General features: G+C 41.1%; 1 protein-coding gene across 1 annotated transcript in view; it reads right to left on the bottom strand.

Moving 5' to 3' along the window:
- Positions 1–20,117, bottom strand: part of LOC124281156 (histone demethylase UTY-like) — a 136,313-nt gene extending 116,196 nt beyond the window's left edge. The window contains 5 exon segments of the mRNA XM_046717186.1: positions 1,143–1,201; positions 2,905–2,954; positions 13,969–14,125; positions 16,585–16,651; positions 19,936–20,117. Of these exon segments, the coding sequence (XP_046573142.1) occupies positions 1,143–1,201; positions 2,905–2,954; positions 13,969–14,125; positions 16,585–16,651; positions 19,936–20,030 (428 nt within the window). The 5' untranslated portion in view covers positions 20,031–20,117.
- Positions 20,118–21,520: the final 1,403 nt, after the last annotated feature.

Raw genomic sequence — 21,520 nt, 5'->3', positions numbered from 1 at the left:
TAATATCAGTCTTAAATCACATTTCAGCTGAAATCAGACCCTGAGTAAGCCTCCTGCACTCAAGACAAGATTTCATCCTAACTTCTGTAATAAATGTTAAAATGAAAAAGGGCTCTCATCCTAGAGTTCCCTGAGGTCCAGTTCAAAAGTTCATTGTCAGATAAAAATGTAGACATACCCCTTCTCACTCAAAACTTTTAAATTCTGAAAATACTGAATTAACTGCATAAACCCAAAACATACATCAAGAATGACAGATATATGTCAGCACTATTCAATATATGTTTTAATATAACTGCCTTACATTACTGGCACTGGTAAAGGTGTGCGACTGAGTCACCTGTTGCTTTTAACTTACCTGGGAGCTAAAATAATCACGGACAGGTGAAACGGGATTGAGATTTTGCAGATTTTCTTCACGACATAAAAAACTGAGCTGGCGAGCAAGTTAAAATTTGCATATCAGCTTTATTTCAGCCCCACTGTGACCAAATAATTGAGAAATGAGGAAAGTTGCAGAGAGATAACCCCCCAAACTAAAGTGATTTAGGTTTGCATCCAACATCCAACTTTCAAACTGGTCCCAATCCCTCCTCTGTCCTTTAATCACAAATATTATTTACTTGGAGTAAGACACATGCGAAAAATGGAGCTATCTGCTCAGCCAATCTGTTGTCAAAACTTGGACTGACAGTCAACTGACAGGCAGCTTATGTGAATGATAGACAGCTAAGCCAGTGTTCAGCTAATGCTCAGGTGGAATAAATCAACGTTCAGCTAATGCATGGCAGGAATAGCTCAACGTTCACCTAATACTCAGCTGAAATAGCTCAACGTTCAGTTAATGCTCAGCAGGAATAGCTCAATGTTCAGCTAATACTCAGCTGTAATAGCTCAACGTTCAGCTAATGCTCAGCAGGAATAGCTCAACGTTCAGCTAATACTCAGCAGGAACTGCTCAATGTTGAGCTAATGCTCAGCTGAAATAACTCAACATTCAGCTAATGCATGGCAGGAATAAGTCAATGTTCAGTTAACGTCCAGCTTGAATAACTAAATGTTCAGTTTTGGTGCAGGTGGAATAATCCTTGTGTTCATCGTATGAGAACACTATCATCAAAATACAACATGATATAACTTACCAATTGAAGGCATTGAAGTGGAAGTAGACAAGGCCTAACCCATACAGGAAGGGGGCATTCTGAAAGGAGGAACAGCCAAAATATCATCACATACAGTATTCTCCACACATGGTAGTGAGTCAATGAGTGAGTTTAGTTTTACGCTGCTTTCAGCAATATTCCAGCTATAAGGCAGCAGTCTGTAAATAATCAAGTCTGGACTAGACATTCCAGTGATCAACAGCATGAGCATCGATCTGCGCAATTGGCTGACTGACTGACTGAGTTTAGTTTTACGCCGCTTTTAGCAATATTCCAGCAATATCACGGCGGGGGACACCAGAAATGGGCTTAACACATTGTGCCCATGTGGGGAATCGAACCCGGGTCTTCGGCGTGACGAGCCAACGCTTTAACCACTGGGCTACCCCACCGCCCCTGCGCAATTGGGAACCGATGACATGTGTCAACCAAGTCCGTGAGTCTGACCTCCCAATCCTGTTAGTCGCCTCTTACAACAAACATGGGTTACTGAATGCCAATATTCTAACCCAGATCTTCACGGGTGCACTGATGGTAGGTCAAATGCGTGAGTGAGTATACAAGTTTAAACCGTTTTTGGCAATATTCAAACAATATCAAGGTGGAGGACACCGCAAATAGGTGTCACATATTGTTTCTGAAATGAGTACTTTACAAATGTGATTTAAAGACATGGTCAACCGCATACAGTGTTCGCATTAACGCAGAAACCTGCGTTTTACACGCAAAAAAATAATAAAAACATGTAAACAATATTTTGCCTGTGTGTTTTTGAAGCATATATTCTGATCTACTTAATATTAAAAAGTACCTTAAAACAGCAACATATGGAAAAACAATCAATTTTGAAATGATTCAGGATTGTAATGAAAATTTCACGTGCAAAAGATTTGGACTACATATTTATAACTTTATTTCTCCATGCACTCGTACAAACCCTACTGCGAACACTGACATAATATCTATACAGTATCATACCCGTCTCAGGCATACCTGTCAACACTGCACGCAGCAATATTCCAGCTATATGGCAACAGTCTTTAAATAATCAAGCTTGGACAACACAATCTAGTGCTCAACAGCAAGAGCATCTGATAGGATGACATGTGTCAACCAAGTCAGAGAGTGTGACCACCCGATCCCGCAAGTCACCTCTTACAAAAAGCATGGGTAACTGAAGATCAACTCTAACCCGGATCTTCACGGGGAACATGACATGAGAAAATAGTAATCAAATTATTCAGTAATTACTGTACTTGATCTGAGCAGATGCGTTAAAATCCCTGACACTTCACAGAAGTGAATACAAAGCAGTGCTATTATCAACAGGTCAGATGTCTATATGATCAGAAATGGAAAACAGATCGGGGTGGATCTAGAAGGGTGTGCTGGGATACGCAACCTCACTCTCCCCTGAAACATTTTTCCCCGAGGAGCATTTCCCCCTGACCTTGAGACTTCATGATTTATATACGCACACCGACTGACTGACTGACTGACTGAGTTTAGTTTTATGCCGCTTTTAGCAATATTCCAGCACTATCATGAAATGGGCTTAACACATTGTGCCCATGTGGGGAATCCAACCCGGTATTCGCGGACGAGCCAACGCTTTAACCCCTAGGCTACCCTAATCGCCTATATATATACGCGACGCGCGCATGCATGCACGCACCACCCACGCATTTACACACACACGCAAAGTCCTGATGGGTCCCCAAAAGAAACCATCAAAACTAACCTTCCATGAATCTGGTTGCATGTTGTAAAACTTCTGGTATGCTGACAGGGCTAAAATGCAAACATATTTTATTAGATAATTTTTGCAATCATAAACAAATACACTGGAACAACCTTATTAATCACTAACCACTGGTGAGGGTACATTTTAATTGACCCAAGAAACTAATACCGATCTCTACCTTTAGCCTTGCTCAATATCAGTTTCTTTGGTCAGTAAAACATTATATTGCCCAATTGATGTCCATAATAATTCTTGACCGCCTCCGTGGTGTAGTGGTTAGAGCGTCCGCTCAAAGAGCGGAAGGTCGCGGGTTGGATCCCGACTGCATCATACCAAAAAGACTTTAAAATATGGTACTTGCCTGGCGCTCCGCAATCGGCATTAATGGATTCAACAAGGAGTCAGTATAATGTGTCTGAGTGGAGTATTCATGCTTCACTGCGGCATGGTATCTCAGTGGGCTAGCACTATAAAACCAGCTTAAGTCTGGGCTAGTACAAGCAGCCACACATACACATACACATGCATGCACGTCGTTATATGTGCGAAATATTCTCAAGCACGACATTAAACCCAATTTCACCTCACCTCACCATAATAATTCTTTCATACTTTTTTAAAAACATTTAAAATTCAAAGATAATTCAATCAGATGTCGCAGAGGACGTTAACAACCGTTGTGATATTATAGGCTAGAGATTGGCTGGAAATATTCCCTCCTTTAAAGAACCAATAAACTTTGTTTTTTGTTACTCTTTTAACTATTACATATGAAAGATTTGTGGTTAGTCTTTAAAAACTTGTGGTTAATTAATATCGAGCGATTAAAAGTGGCCAAAAAGCCACCTGCTTCCCTCTCGCCCGCCAACGAAACCACAGACAGGTTACGTAACTCTGTCGCCAGAGCACTGCAGTGACGTCATATGAGGAACGATTTTCAGTTAGTTGTAGAGAAAGTGTGTAGCACTCTCATCCTTTAACATGTTCAAGTCTACTGGCTATATAATCAGGGTGCGATATCATTTGTATTCCGTACCAGCACCGAGGGCAACCTGGCTTATAGGTTTGGTTGCACCATAAACAACATAATGTCACTGGTTTTAAAATGTAACAAAAAATACCATAAAGCATTTTCATAACAAGTAATAGATGTCAACTAGTCTGTCTTTACAATCCCTGAACCACATTAAATACTGCCTAGCCCTCCTAGCTATTTTCATACAGTCCCTGAACCACATTATTTTCCCTACTGCCTGGCCCTCCTAGTCATCACAGTCCCTGAACCACATTTTCCCTACTGCCTGGCCCTCCTAGTCCGTCTCACAGTCCCTGAACCACATTAATTTCCCTACTGCCAAACCCTCTCTGCAGTGCTAAAGCCCTAAATAAAGCAAGTCTAGATTTCCTCAGGTTCTGAAACTTTGGTCTCCCAAGGACACCTATTCAATTGAAATGGGTTGTTTGTTTCTATCAAAAATTATATATATTCAGAGACTAAGCATTAGTCTAACATTCAACAAAACCTGACCCCATAATGATAAATGATAAATGATGAATGATTCTGTTTCAGTTTTGCATTATCTTTATTCATAATCTCAATTATATTAATACTTGTATCTAACTGATTTATAAGTACACAAATATAAGACAAGTTTATGGATGTCAACTTCTTATTTATTGTGTAACAACGTTTCTAGACAACTTCTTGCCCCTTCTTCGGGTGATTGAAGGAGCAAGAAGTGGCCCAGAAACGTTGTGTTACAAAATAAATACGAAGTTGACATCCATATACATGTCTTCTATATTCAACTTATATATAAATGCCTCTCAAGAATCTCAAGTACACAAATGTCTATGCTTGTAACAAGTCATGTGGAGAGAACTGCATTACTTCCAGTCACTCACTTCCCAATTAAAACACATGATGGCAGCTATAAGCTGCTGGAAGATTTATTGTTAGTTGCACCGAGTGCAACCTGTGACCGAAGGTAACCTGCTCAGGCCGCTTTTAACATGCACTGCTGCAGGTTGTAAATAGAGAAATTTCACCCTGACCATGCAGGGCAATACCATGTGACCCATTCTCAACTAATCAAAATACAGAAATAATTTATAAATGTAATTATACAAGTTATCTGAATGAAAACTTTAGCAGAAAACAGTATCAACATACAGATTTGAAATCCCCACAGTGTAGCAATTGGAAGTATCTGGATAAATGTGGTCTAACATAAGTCCTTTAAAATAAATATCAACAGCCACAAAATGGACATTTTAATTCACACACTAAGCTTGCAATCAGACATTAAAATGGTATTATTAATTGATATGACACAAAATGCTAAAATGAATTTGATGAAGAATGTAAATGTTTTTTTAAGTTGGTACACTTTAGTTCCTCACCTAAAATGTTTAATCAGTGCCCTGAGAATCCATGATAATGTAAGCTACAGTTATGTTTCATACAGGACAATGATTATGTGAATATGGCAGGCTTTCATTCAGCAACATAAAGACCGTGTCAAAGGGAGGCAACTCAGTACAGCAAGCTGCCACCAGGTGGTGTTCGAGCACATTAGTACTTCTTGTTAAATGCTGTACTTAGTGTTTGCCATGACACAGAAATCCTGTGTACTTTATGCACAAATATAGAAGCTTGCATGATCATTGTTGATGCAATGCTACTGGGCCCTTAGTTCAGATAATATAAGCTTCTAATGCACATTTATTATTTTTTTTTATTTTTTTTTTATTCGCTTCTAATGCACATTTTTTTTTTTTTTTATTCGCTTCTAATGCACATTTATTTTATTTTTTTATTTTTTTATTTTTTATTCGCTTCTAATGCACATTTTTTATTTTTTTTATTTTTTTTTTATTCGCTTCTAATGCACATTTATTAAAGTTTGAGTACAAATTGTAATTTGCTGTTGTTCAAAACAACTTAGTTTAATGTTTGCCAGTTACCTGCTTAGTGCTGATTAAAACCTGACTTGCCTTACCTTGTGTTTGTTGTTATCAAACAATGACAATTGTCTTGATGAAAGTCCCAAACTGAAGTTGACTCCCCAAAACATGTCCATGACTCCCTCTCATGACACCAGGGAGTCATGATGACTCCTAAATTATTATGCCTAGTGCAAACACTTTATACTTAGCAAGATTCCTGATATATGACGGCAGTCTGAAGAGATGATCAACTCACACTGCAACATATGCTTATTATCACAGTGTTCACGCCAGTGTTCATGCATGGTGTTTCAAAGTATCAGGACACTGGGTCCTGTCAATTTCAGATGTCTGTCTGACCCACTGAAAATTCACAGGACCCATAGAAGAAAAATCAAACACATTTTTAGATTTTCTTCTAATTTGCAACCATACTTATCTTAGTGATAAGGTTATGGTAACGCCATCCTGCAACATAGGTTTATGGCCAACATAGTGATAAATCATCTAGGTCCCCATAACACAAGTTGATCTCAGCATCAAGGTGATGGTATAAATCTCTGCATAAGCAATCTCCTTCATACATATCAGAGCTGATATCAGCCTATGTCCCAGCATGGGAACTAAGATCTCAACACCAGGGCCTCGTTTGACAAAGCTCTCGTGACCTAAGATCTCATAGCTTTTCTCGTAGCATTTGTACCTCCTAAATTGTAACATAGGAAGTATGAATGCTACAAGAAAATTTACGAGATCTTAGGCTTACAAGAGCTTTGTGAAATGGGGCCCAGAACCTACTGACAGTGCCACAATGCAAACTTAAGTGCTTTGGTCAGAGATCTTTTGAACATTACGCCCCCTACTCTCTTCTTCAAGATCTGAAACTTTCTCCAGTATTTGAGTCATTCAAATCGAGTCTCTTTTCTGCCAGTTTATGAATCATAACTTTTGTCACCATCCCTCCCTTTGTACTTTAAATTGCTGTGCCTTGAGCATGCTGAAAGCGTGGAAATGAGTGCATCATAAATATGCACTATTATTATTATCATCGTAACATTCATTCTTATCTTAGCACTAAGGTGATTGTAACACTCATACTTATCTTAGCACTTAGATGATCGTAATACTCATACTTGTCTTAGCACTAAGGTGATCATAACAAGCATACTTCTCTTAGCACTAAGGTGATCGTAACACTCATACTTCTCTTATCTTAGCACTATGGTGATCGTAACACTGATACTTCCCTTAGCACTAAGGTGATCGTAACACTGATACTTCCCTTAGCACTAAGGTGATCGTAACACTCATACTTCTCTCAGCACTACAGTGATTAACTCTCATACTTCTCTTAGCATTAAGGTGATCGTAACACTCATACTTCTCTTAGCACTAAGGTGATCGTAACACTCATACTTTCCTTAGCATTACGGTGATTAACTCTCATACTTCTCTTAGCACTAAGGTGATCGTAACAGTCATACTTCTCTTAGCATTAAGGTGATCGTAACACTCATACTTCTCTTAGCATTAAGGTGATCGTAACACATATACCCCTCTTAGCACTAAGGTGATCATAACACACATACCTCTCCTAGCATTATGGTGATCGTAACACTCAAAACTAAATTAACACTAAGGTGATGGTGATTTCCATACTACACCATCACTACTCAGGGCTTGATTTAGAACTTTGTTACTTGCATTGGTGCAACCCAATATTACAAAGTGCAATCTAGCCATTAGCTGAACTTGCACCTGGTGCAACTCAATTTTTTAGTGGGTAAACTCTCAATAAAACATCTAAATAATTAAATACCATATTTTTTACATTGCATATTGCAATAAAAGGAGTGCAACTGGAATTTGGCTGGTGCAACTAGGTTTTTATCTTAGGTTGCACCTGGTGCAAGTAGGTTAACTTCTCTGAAATCAAGCCCTGCTACTGTGTACAATCAGACAGGACCAGATTTCCACAAAGCAATTGCAGAGCTACAATGATTGCAAACCTATATTGAAATATGCAAGTTATAGGGTTGCGCAATATAACCGGTTTACCAGTATTTCCCGGTTTTTGAAATTGTTGGTTTCCTTGTTTCATTTGTGCCAAATATTACTCACATTTTCATTTTGTCATGATTGAGAGTTTTCACTAAAGGTTAATCAAGCATAGTGATTTTGTTGTGTTTTTGCTTTATAAATCAATCATTAACTCAATTACAAGCACTTTTTTTTTTTTTAAACTTCTTGCAATAATGTAATTTTCTGCATAAAATTGATATTTTATACTTATCCTGACTCATGTATTTTTGCTTGTCTCCTTCCCTTCACGAATGTTAGTGGAACACTTGTATCTCCTTTTTGAAGCTCCCTTTCAAAAGAGCAGACATAAAATCACTACTCACCATGAGTTATGTCCCTCTGGTTTTGGCGGGAAAACAGAGCCACCTGTCTTCCCCTGCTTCACTCTATCCTTTTAGCTAGCCGACACTTTAATTTACAGGGAAATCCAAAGTGCCTACCGGGGAGGTTGGGAGGGCTTACCTCATGAGTCAGGATAAGCATAAAATATCAATTTTATTCAGAAAATTACATATTTTTCCTTATCCTGACTCATGTATTTTTCTTGTAGAATCTGTTGGATCTGGTGGTGGGTCAAGCCACTTTGGGATTCCATGTAGTGATTTACGTCTTACATACCCCCCTATGGGAACTTCCTGGTAGCACTTCTATTTACTGCTAGGCTCTGCTGCTGCTGTAACCCTTCACTTCCCGCTTTCTCTTATGGGGGGACCACAATTGTTAACTTTTGGTCCTTGCTTCTGTTAACATGTGGATTTTGGAACTCCATCTCTTGATGCGAGCATCAAGTGGAGAAGCGACCCTTTCCTGTATGAGTTTGTCCTTACAAGTACTGGGTCTTATCACTTATGCTAGTCTCTCTTAGACGTGCATATAGACTCTAAAGCTGAACTCTCCTGAGTGTAGGCTTTTGCAAGTCATGTGATAAAAGGGCACGACTTCGTCTCAACGCCTTTGTGGGACTGTCAATTGTTGTGCTACAACAAGTGGGCCGAAATGGTGAATGCAAGAGACGTCCTCGGTGGCGATGTCCCTCAGGTAGTGGTTGGCAAACACCATGTCCCATTTCCAGAAGCAGCCCTCCATTATCTTCCTGATAGAGCAATTCCCATGCAGAGTGGGTGTTGACGCAAGAGCTCTAACTTCATGTGGGTTGGAGGCTCTTGGAGGATCAAGTCCTGCTGCTTTGTAGGCCTGTAGTATGACAGTTCTGATCCATATTGATATCGCAGTGTGGGAGATCTCTGTCTGTGTCGCTGTAGATATTGGGATGAAAAGACTGTTCTGGTGCTAGATCTTTGAAGTTGGACTTTCAATGCTTTTACTGGGCATCAGGATAGGTCCTGTGTATCCTGTGGTCCAAGGACTGATGATAGTGCAGGGATGTGGAACTGTCTGTCCTGTTGATCTGGCAGTTGATTCTTTGCGATGAAGTCCCATCTCAGTCCCATATGCACGATGTTTTGATTTCCATCAAATCGTGTCCTCTCAAAGTCCAGAGCATGTATTTCCGACATCCTTGCTGCTGTTGCTAAGGCGATCAGGAACAGCGTCTTCTGTGTCAAGAACTCAAAAGATGTCCTATCTAATGGTTCGTAAACGTCACTGGTGAGACGTAGTAGAACTATGTTGAGGTCCCACGCCGGAGCTTTAAATCTCTGTTGTTGGTCCTCCAGTCTAAAAGAGCGTAGTAAGGCCAGTAACTCTGGTACCTTTCGTCAGTTTTACACTCGTCCTCATAGTGATAACTGAGCTCAATGCCGCTAGGTATGTTGAGAGTGTTGACTCTTTTAACCGCTTCGTTTGTCTTAGGTGACAAAGGTAGTCTGCCACTTGAGGGTGTGTCGCTTTTATGGCTGTGAAGCCGGTCCTCAGGCGTATGTCTCGAAGCTTTGCCACTTGTTGTCGTACAAGTTGCATGTTGACTTGCGTAAAGCTAGCGTTGACCGCGTTCGCTGCCCTGGCGGAATATCCTCTCTTGTTCAAGCACGCCTTGATACAGTCCACACGTGTAGCCGGAACACCTCTGGGTTGCCGTGCGCCCGCTTTGTGTGTGGATGTACAAGCAAGTTCGTCCACTCTGGTAGTTGCAGTTGAGGCGATCCTAGTTCTTGTATGAGAATGGGGAACCATATTCTTGCTGGCGAGTAAGGCGGGACCAAAATCAGTTGTAGGTCCTTCGTCTGACTGATTTTCTGCAACACCTTCGGTATTAGAGCTGGTGGTGGAAACGCGTAAACGTTTAGTCCTTCCCAGGAGATGCTTAGAGCGTCCATTGCCCATGCTTGCAGATCTTGTATTGGCGAGACGAATGTTATCAGTTGATTGTTGAATCTTGTGGCGAAGAGGTCTATTAGTGGCACTCCCATCTCTTGTATGATCTGTTTGAAGATCTCTGGATGTAGCATCCATTCTGTTGGGGACGGCTGCATTGGACGTGATAGTGCGTCTGCTATCACATTCTTGGCTCCTGGAATGTGGCATGCTCTTATGTGGATGTTCAGGTTGTCTGTTATGCTGAACAGTTGAAAGCAGAGGTCCAGAAGGTTCGCCGACTTTGTTAACTCTTGTCTGTTTATGTAGAACGCCACTGTGGAGTTGTCTGTATGTACCGTCAGATGAGCATTCTTCAAAATGCTGGTCCAGTGGAGTATGGCATTTATCACTGCTTTCATTTCCAGCATGTTGATGTGCAGATCTTTTCTCCTCTATGGTCCATATCCCAGCTGACACTACGTTGTCGAGGTGACTGACTGACTGAGTTTAGTTTTACGCCGCTTTTAGCAATATTCCAGCAATATCATGGCGGGGGACACCAGAAATAGGCTTAACACGTTGTCGAGGTGTGCTCCCCAACCTTGGAGAGATGCATCTTGCACTCCGGCTCTGCAACCATTCGATCTCTGAGTCCACCATATTAGATATGGTTTTAGTCTGTCCGAGAGTCCAAAGGGGTCCGGATGGTCCAGATGTACATTCACGAAGACCTGTAGTGGGCGTAGTTGTAGACTCCCTCTGCGTGTCATGTCCTGTGCTGATGTGAGGAGACCCAACAGACTCTGCCACTTCGTAGTAATAACGGAAAGAGTAGTGCTTGAGATACAATGGCTTGTATCTTGATCAAACGATCGTGAAACCCTTGCCGTGCCCGTAAGGGAAATGAAGCGATGTCCAACTCTGTGCTTGCCATCGTTGTGAAGTCTATATAAAGTAGTCTGGCTGCTGTCACCAAAGGTCCGTCCAACGTATGTTGCTGCAATTCGCCTGATGAATCGTCTTCAGTGCTGACAGGGAAGGTCTCTAGCTCCGTGAAGGCAGCCAAATCACATAGGTCCTGTCTTACTGGACTGTAATTGAGGCCTTCCTCTCTCGTTGACAGGGTGTTGTCACTTGTAACCCATTTCCTGACATGTGAACTGCGTCCGACTTCTGCGCAGGGCGTCTCTCATGGTCCAATCAAAATGAAGCATTTTGATTCCTTTAGCTTTCCGCGATGTGATGTCACCGGTGTAGCAGGAAAAAGGTATGTCCGTAGCCTTCCAGAGTTGCACGAGTGACCACGTGTATAGAGGGTTGAATGGTAAACACGCGAAAAATTTCGCCGCGTAATACCGACGTAGGTAGGCTGTTTTCCTGGCTGCTGTGACTGTTACTTCAGTCCTGAAGATAATGCAGTCGTCCTCTTATACAGATGATCAGCTGAAGTGTACACCTCCTCAGTGCTGCTACTTGTAGACTGCATTCATCGATCTCAATGAAGCGTCGTAATTGTAGAGTTGATGCTGAACTTTGCTGTAAATTCTGCACAGGGAATTGTTGATGATTTTGTAGTTTCCTAGCCTTAGCAAGGCAGCTGCTGAACCACGCCACTGTGAATCCCTGCAGATCTGTACGGAAGTGAAGATCTCTATATGGCCATGAGTCCCGTTATTATCTTCTGATGTAGATAAATCTATCTAAATTTTCTGAACGATGTGAATCCGGTCCTGGATTCAGTCTGAAGGTCTGCGCAGGTGATGATTTCGGACAAGAGTACCCCTCTTGAACTGCAACACATGTCCCTCAGTCTTTGCGCCGGCGAAGATCTTTTCCTTGTAGGGTGATGATAGGTCCAGTCCGAAATGATGATACCGCCATCGTCCTCTGCATCATGTCCACTGGTATATGATGGTTGAATACCTTTGGAGATCTGCGTAGCGATCTGCGTGGCAATCTGCGTGGTGCGTCTGTATGGCGATCTGCGTGTAGGTTGGTGACTTCTAGGCCGGGATTGCCTTCCTGGCAATGTATTCCTAAGTGGTGAATCCTATGATGATCTGCGAGGTGTTGTTGACACCCTTGAAGATAATTCAGATGACCTTCGCCCAGGTGAGAAATTTTGTTGAGGGTATTGGTCCCGAAACGTCTCTCTAGTCCTTCTAGGTGATGTAGGTAGCCTGCGTGAAGGTCCTTTATTAGCCTCATCATCTGCTGATGATCTCATTAGTTCTGAAGATTGCGCCGTCCTGTGCACGCAGGCTGCTGATGTCATGTAGCGTAGGTCTGCTTTATGACGTCTAATTAAGTCCGGGGAACGTCTATTTCTCCTTTGTGAAGGCTCTTCCAAGTCGTGCAGTTTGCAGGTCCTTCATTGGTGACTTCCGTGAAGACCTGTGTGGAGATGTTGACGTTCTAGATGATCTTCCTGAAGACCTGCGCTCAAGTGAGAGGTTCTGTCTGGGTCCTGAGACGTCTCTCTGCACCTTCTTGGAGGTGTAAGTTTCTTCCTCTGCGTTGCAGGTAGCGTGCGTGAAGGTCCTTCATAGTCTCATCATCAGATGACGATCTACTTCGGTCCGGTGAACTTCCATTCCTTTATGCAGGCTTGTTGGCGTCGTGTAGGGCGGGTCTGCTCTTAGTCCTAGAGCTAGATCCTTTCGTAGACATCTCAGATGCACCACCGGTGCGGGGTCCTTCTGCATCTTCTTCTTATGACATATCTCTGCATAAAGGTTCCGGGGTTGAACGTCTGCGACGATTGTAGAGATATCCTATCTGCGCTGGTAGAGATATGGTCCAAGGATCGCTCATCTGCCGCCCGTGTAGACGGTAACTCAGACTGCGAAAGTCCTCTCTCTTCCATCGGGACGATCTCAGACGAAAAGGTCCTCGTAGTCTGCAAAGAACTCCCCGTAGAGCTGCTAGACGTCTTAGGGGTGTAAGGCTTCTTCTGCGTTGAAGATGGCCTCTTCTTCTTCGTCTGGGTTGAGGGTTGTCCGATGTAGATGCCCTGTTCTTTGAAGTAATGGCGGACAACATCCCATGCCCATCCTCCAAGGATGCCTCCGGCAGGTCACTGGATGGAAGTATGTCGTCTGACAAGGATAGACAGCTCTTGAGGGACTCAGACGGATTATCCATGGCTTGTAAAAGTCGGCTAAGTACAGAGAAATAATAATTATTAACTTGAATTTGTGTTAAATGCTGACAAAGTTTACAGCGAGAGCTGGAAGTACATGTTGTTGTGCAGCTAGGGCACAATAAATGCGGGTCTGCAGCAGAGAACCTAGGCCTACAACGAAAACAGGTTTCATGAAATGTAAACAGCTGGACAATCACGTACAAAACCGTGAATAAACAGTGAAATTACCGGAAATTTCAAACCATATTGTTGAAGGATACTCCCTAAACCCTTATAAAGGTAATTTATAGGGTAATAACTAATTATTTAAAGGCTATAGTGCCGTATTGGAGACACAGGTGCTCTCCCAACCGTCCACTAGGGCGAAGAAGGAGAGAGTGAAGTGTGGGAAGACAGGTGGCGCTGTTTTCCCGCCAAAACCAGAGGGACATAACTCATGGTAAGTAGTGATTTTACGTCTGCTCTTTTGAAAGGGAGCTTCAAAAAGGAGATACAAGTGTTCCACTAACCTACGCGAAGGGAAGTCGACAAGCAAAAATACATGAGTCAGGATAAGGAAAAATTATTGCAATACATATCGCAATATATGCTTTTGCATCACAATATATCGCAATAGGAAAATTAATCACCTTTCGGATACTGCTCCAGCAGGAGGTGCAGGTGACCAAGATGGCAGAAAACCCCAGATTCAATCGGCTTGACTTTCTCTTGACCCTCACTACCACTACTGGCCAGGCTCGACTGTTTAGCATGGACACGCAGCAGGTTGTGGTAGTGGCTCACACCCTGAAACATTTTACAAAGAAACAAGTGTAGAAGTGAGCAAAGCTCACATACCCCCGCTTCCCACTTTGAGACATGGAAATGACTGATATTGATATATATAATGTGACAAGGATCAGCAGCTCACAAGACTTTCTCTTTGACTCTACTAAACGTTATATACATGTTAGATAATAGTTTTGGCATGTACTGATTACGGTATTAATTTATGGAAACTAGATTTTTTGTGTTTGGTGAACCTAGCATGTAAACTTTAAGAGATATGCTCTGGACAAAAATAATCGAACACATTTGGCACTATTCATGTTTCCATGGAAACAGCAAAAAAACTAAATTCTGAAAAAACTTTGCAACAGCAAAAGGCACATCAATGGGTAATGATTAACATGTGTGCGAAGTTTGGTGAACCTAGCACGTAAACTTTAAGAGATATGCTCCGGACAAAGTTTAAGGACGGACGCTATATATCCCCGTCATGATTGAAGAGTGAGTGAGTGAGTGAGTGAGTGAGTGAGTGAGTGAGTGAGTGAGTGAGTGAGTGAGTGAGTGAGTGAGTGAGTGAGTGAGTGAGTGAGTGAGTGAGTGAGTGAGTGAGTGAGAGTGAGTGAGTGAGTGAGTGAGTGAGTGAGTGAGTGAGTGAGTGAGTGAGTGAGTGAGTGAGTGAGTGAGTGAGTGAGTGAGTGAGTGAGTGAGTGAGTGAGTGAGTGAGTGAGTGAGTGAGTGAGTGAGTGAGTGAGTGAGTGAGTGAGTGAGTGAGTGAGTGAGTGAGTGAGTGAGTGAGTGAGTGAGTGAGTGAGTGAGTGAGTGAGTGAGTCCTCTTTCAGCAATATTCCAGCAATATCACTGTGGGGGACACCAGAAATGGGCTTCACACATTGTACCCATTTGGCGAATCGAACCCAGGTCTTCATCGTGACAATCAAACGCTTTAACCGAGAAGGTTAATGTGCCTAACATATCAGCCATCATCTAAAGATGCAAGCTGCAAGTCGGATGTGAAATTTGCAAATCCATTTTTAGCAATTTGAAATAAATACAAAGAACTACATGGGTTTGTTTTATGTGCATTAAAGAAAATTTGATAAATGACACTAACCAATTACTTTTGATGACTGAATGGTTTGAAAGAAACAGTAGTCGATTATGTGATATTAACCAATTCCCAACACTAAATAAACACATGTAAACTGTCATCAAGGGACATCAGGAGATGGCATATCTATCCGGTTTTGTGCAATTCAGAATTTAGATACTTATACTATTTGTATACTCCACTTTGGGTTCATTGCCAGACTAACGCTTACAATATATAATTTTGACAGTAACAAATAATTCCATTTAGACTGAAATGGAGCCCCAGTGAGACAGGTGTTTTACTTAAAATACTAATTAATATCTTGATCAGACATTCATTCATTCATCATCATCAAGATGTTATGACCACCTCCGTGGTGTAGTGGTTAGAGCGTCCGCCCGGAGAGCGGAAGGTCGCGGGTTCGATCCCCGACCGCGTCATACCAAAAGACGTTAAAATATGGTACTTGTTGGTCCCTGCCTGGCGCTCGGCATTAATGGGTACAACAAGGACTGGTCGGCTCGGAGTCAGTATAATGTGTCTGAGTGGGGTATTCATGCTTCACTGCGGCATGGTATCTCAGTGGGCTAGCACTATAAAACCAGCTTAAGTCTGGGCTAGTACAAGCAGCCGCACATACACATACATACGCATGCACGCCGTCATATGAGCGAGATATTCTCAAGAACGACGTTAAACCCAATTTCACCTCACCTCACCTCACCATCAAGATGTTATCTGATCAGAAGTTCTGAGAGAATAAGGGGTGGTGGGGTAGCCTATAGTGGTTAAAGTATTGGCTCGTCACATCAAAGACCCGGGGACAATTCCCCAAATGGGTACAGTGTGTGAAGCCCATTTCAGGTGTACCCCGCCGTGATATTGCTTGAATATTGCTAAAAGTAAAAGCAGATTAAACCATACTCACTCACTCTGAGAGAACAACTTTTCCCACCAAATTTGGTTTATTTGCATGGCAGCATTCTGTAAATAATCATGTGGACCACACAATCCAGTGATCAACAGCATGAGTGGGATACGATTACATGTGTCAACCAAGTCAGCGAGCCTGACCACCTGATCCCGTTAGTCGCATCTTATGATATGCATGGGTTACTCAAGACCCATTCTAACCCGGATCTTCACAGGTCAACAGTGACTGACTGACTGAGTTTAGTTTTACGCCGCTTTTAGCAATATTCCAGCAATATCACGGTGGGGGACACCAGAAATGGGCTTAACACATTGTGCCCATGTGGGGAATCGAACCCGGGCCTTCGGCGTGACGAGCCAATGCTTTAACCACTAGGCTACCCCACCGCCCCAGGTCAACACTGAAGTGATAGTAAGAGCAAAAAGACTGCTTCAAAAGTTTCATATTTCATACCTTCTCCAACAAGCCTTTCTTTGCAGTTCCATCAGTAGCATCAAGCTTGACAAATCCAAACTGACGGCTGAAAATTAAATTAAAATTTAAAGAGCATTAACATGATCATGATAACAGAACAGGCCTTGTAAAAACATAGAGTTTCTGTCTCTAATTCCCATGGTAACTGCACCACTCTACGCCAGTCATATGATAGCGGCATGCATCTTGCTAAGTCTGGACCAGAGAAATGTGTGATTAATACTGTGAGCAATGATCCACGCTGTTGGGATACGATTAGGGCTGGTTATCAATATAGATGATAGAGATTGATAATTGTAAACCAAATATTTATTGATTATCAATATATATTAGAGAAGTAACGCCACAAAAGTTAAAAAGGAATGAGTATATTTCACATCACTGGTGAGTGGGGACATCTTTTTGCATAGATTAGGGAAAAACACGTGTCCTGAACATAATTTAGAAGCAGCCCACGAATAAAGACTTTACTAAGGTTTTTGCAGGAGTTAAAAAGAACATTATTTTATCACAAAAGTTCATTACAACAGTGTTTCCGTTCTACAGTATATACCTGGAAATCGCCTGTAAAATTTGCTGGGGGCCGGTAAATTGAAAGCCAGCTGGACAGTGTGTCCGGTAAATAATCATCAATCAAAATAAAAAAAATCATGGGTAAGCGAAATGACAGTCTTGGCTGTGATTTCATGGTCGCAAAAATTATTATGTTTCAGAAATACCCAGGCTAAAAATAACTTTAAAATGACAGTCGATCCGACACCTTGTGATTGGTCAACATAATCAGTCATTCGGAATTTTCAGTTCGATGATCATTACCTCAAATTATAGCTCAGCACATAATGAACCAGAGAAAGACGAAGTTTTTCTGATTGTCTAACCACATGTCAAAATGGCTCGAAGGCAGACGACGCTCTCAAATTTCAGTCATCCCTCGCCATAACGTGGGTCTTAGGGTTCATGAATGATCACGCTTGTTATAGTAACTATTACATAATGCAGGACAAATTAAGTAAAATCGTATTTTCCATGGCCATAACAAAACTGTTACTATTTCGTGTATTGTGCCCAGTCAAAAATATATTGTAGGAGGTGAAAAAACAAACTTTGTAAATGAAAATAGAAGTATGTACGTCAAACTTGCAATCAAACATCACTAGACATGATAATTCAATTGTTGTTCCTGTTATGCTACCTGTTATTCAACTAAGTCGGAAATAGCGATCAGCTGTGTACCAATGTTTTGGTCCAATATATGTACCAGTGATTCAGTTAAAAACGATCTGATAACATAACATCAAAGAATTTCTATTCCATTATCAGAATAATTTATATCTTAAGCAGTTATTTTAACAGAGATATTATATATTGCTATCGTATTAGTACAATGCATGTGTTCTACAAACATATTTAACATGATAAATAACATATTAGGCTGCACACTTTGGGTTACCTGGATGGATACATTTTACGTAGGACACAGTTTGACAAGTCACTCTGACTTCCCGCGGTATACATGCCACTTTGATTGTAAAAAACAAAATGTTGGCAATTAATTGTCAAATATGACTTCAATGAATCAGTAACGCAGGTCTTGTGGTCCATTGATTACAAGGCTGCAATCTATTCGTGATTGCTGAGAATAAAGTGAAATTGGTGCTACCGCGGTAGGCGCGAAAAACGGACCCTCACGAATGTGATAAGCGGAAGTTGTACACGTATGGAACGATGGACTGCCATTTCACTCACGGTTTTTCCGTTGTTACTGTAAACAGTTTTAATGAATGACAATGGGATTGAATTTAATGAAATAAACTGTGTTTTCTGCTATCATACATTCTCAGATGGCGGTGTTTACCCGCGCTATAACCGCGGTGTGTTGCATCACAGCAAACATTGTAAGTACTTGGCTGATGGCATGTCTTTATGATAAATTTGTCTTTTATAAGTTTTTGCGGTGTTTCGTTATTCGTCTGAATATTATTGCGAAAACCCTGCATGTTTTATGCATCTGAAAAACCATGGGTATGTACTATAAACACTGCTAATTGCAATCCGCACTGAATTTCACTAGTTTACAACGTGATTAACCAGAGCTCAACAGCAGATTTGTTGATGTGCTATTTTCGATAACATGAGGGGTGAATGTTATAGGATATGACCGGCAAATTTCATTCATGACCAGTAAAATTTTAGGTCGCCGGACACAGTGTCTGATAAATAATTAAGTCAGTGGAAATACTGTATAATATTAGCTATGACATAATATTCATAGCAATAATCATTGATAATATTCTTATTGATGATATTTCTAATTACCCTTCCTATATCATGCGCATATGCAGTAGTCAGATTTTCCATAAGATTTGAAACTTCATCATTGTATTAGACATACACCTCATATAACACAGGACAGATTCATTAATCAGATCAAAATAAAAGCTAGACAGCTAACTCTAATACCAACTAATACTGAGGATCACAGAATGCTCACTATAATGATCAAAAAAAAGAAAGTGAGTGAGTGAGTGAGTTTAGTTTTACGCCACACACCACAGAAGAAAAAAAAGAAAGTACATGCGAGACTAAGATGAGAGTTAAGCATAACCTATAGTAATTCTTACACAACTAACCCTAAAGATCACACAGACATGTGACCAAAAGGCAGCAGTCGGAGTATAGCATTAACTTCAGTAGAGTTTAATGTGATCGTATAGCCTATTATCATAATTATCATCTGAGCTAGCAAGCATGAGCAGAATTTAACTAGACTCTGGGTTCACACTTGTGGCTAAATACACCAGCTGGGACTTTCACTATCATGATTCTCCTAAACCATTTCCAAATTTGGACAAATTCTTTGAGACATTTGATAACATGTCAATACCAATGCATATAAACTGAGCTATGCTGTCCTGTCAACTTCAGCTTTACCCAGCTACAAAGTCAAGATATGAGGAGTCTATTGCAGGACTGAGGTGTATCTACACCACATAAGAGATCTTCACGTATGTAGGACTGAGGTGTATCCACACCACATAAGAGATCTTCACGTATGCAGGACTGAGGTGTATCTACACCACATAAGAGATCTTCACGTATCATTCCCATCTTTTACTAATTTTCCAGCTGCTTTTTGACCGATGAGGATTTGGTATGTGGACCTCTGACAATGCATTCCTTGTTCGGAAAAGCACACAACACATTCAACATACCCTTGTATAGTATAAGACATTTTCTGCAACTACTGTCAAAAGCGTACTGTTGCACAAAACCTACTGCGTTTCCATTTGTGGGACCAAGGGAATCAACTCAACGAGGTCACACGTTTACCTGTCAAAATCTGCAAGTTGCAGACGATCTTCAGCAGATAGAATAGGTCCATGTGTTTCGGCAGGAACTTTGGGAGCTTCTTCGACTTCTGCCATGATTAACGCGTCAAAAACGTTCAACCCTTCCCTTAAATTATGCTACAAATAGTGCAACGAGATCCCAAACAGACTAAATTTCGGCCATTGTTGTCGCACTGACCTAGTTCCGTAAACATCCAATGAAAAAGGTTTATCAAACTTTTGACCAATCAAAATTAATGTAACAACACAGCGATCAAAGGTATATACAAAATTATAACGAAATAAAACGAAATAGCACATAAGCGAAACAAATGATAAGAATTGCGTATATGAAAAGATAGTAGTGCAAAACAAATTATTTGTAAAACAAAGATAATTGGAAATGGTCAATCTATTTCTACTTAAAATCACATTGCTAAAAAAGAAACAGTAACAATCCCTCTAAACATATTCTACCAAACTACTCATGAAGATCTGGGTTAGAATATTGATCTTCAGTAACAAACGGTTGTCGTAAGAGGCGACTAACGGGATCGGGTGGTCAGGCTCGCTGACTTGGTTGACACATGTCATCGGTTCCCAATTGCGCAGATCAATGCTCATGCTGTTGATCACTGGATTGTCTGGTCCAGACTCGATTATTTACAGAATGCCGCCATATAGCTGGAATATTGCTGAGTGCGGCGTAAAACTAAACTCGCTCACCTACTCACTTGTAGAAAACATGCTATATGGGCATTATATGGACGTCCAAATGTGGGATAAATGTCACTGGATATTGTTCAAGCATCGTGTTGATTAAAATAACGAATTAATTCACTCTATTACGAAAGAGCCTGCATGGTTCGATTCCCCACATGGTGCCCCCTGTTGAGTGAGTGAGTGAGCGAGCGAATGAGCAAACAATAACACGGCAGGGGGCACCAGAACTTAGGGACCTTACATAATTTCTGGCTAGTGGGAGTGTTGATGATTATATAAAGGGACGGGGTGTGTGGGAAGTGTGTATAGCACACAAGGGGCACTTACTTTGTACATATTTTTATCTGTGTGTGTCCATTGTTCATGCTTCTCCATAAAAATCATCATCACTCCCCTTGGCCATAATTTAGGAACGGTCGATTATCTCGCCTCAAACCAATACATAGCTACTACTGGTCGCCTCTCAAAATTAACTGTGCGCTTCGAGCGTGTATTTTGCGTGGAGTAAGGTGACAGAAGCTGACACCAGCACCACTACTAAAGATGATGACTATGATGATGTGAAATTACTCACAAAATAATTGTGTGAATATTCTATAAAATGACGTTTATAGATTGTAAACAAATAGATGCAAATAGTATTGTAAACACATATGAAAGTAGTGAAGGTTGTTTTGTTCTCGTTAACGATTTAAGAAGTAACCATATATTTGCATACAATATGTAGAGTTTATTATGGAGTTTATCGCACGTGTGTTGTACGAAATTGTGGACCGTTTATCCCAGTTCTGGTCGTATCCCAGTTCTGGTCGCAACACACGTGTGGTTGTTGGTTATCCGTTTAAGAAAACGTGTTCCAGTTT

The sequence above is a fragment of the Haliotis rubra genome, unplaced genomic scaffold (genome assembly GCF_003918875.1).
Source record: "Haliotis rubra isolate DU_JTF1 unplaced genomic scaffold, ASM391887v1 Scf28, whole genome shotgun sequence".
NCBI classification, from domain to species: Eukaryota; Metazoa; Mollusca; class Gastropoda; order Lepetellida; family Haliotidae; genus Haliotis; species Haliotis rubra.
Note: the sequence above shows the minus strand (reverse complement) of the source record. Positions and strands in the feature narration are given on the sequence as shown.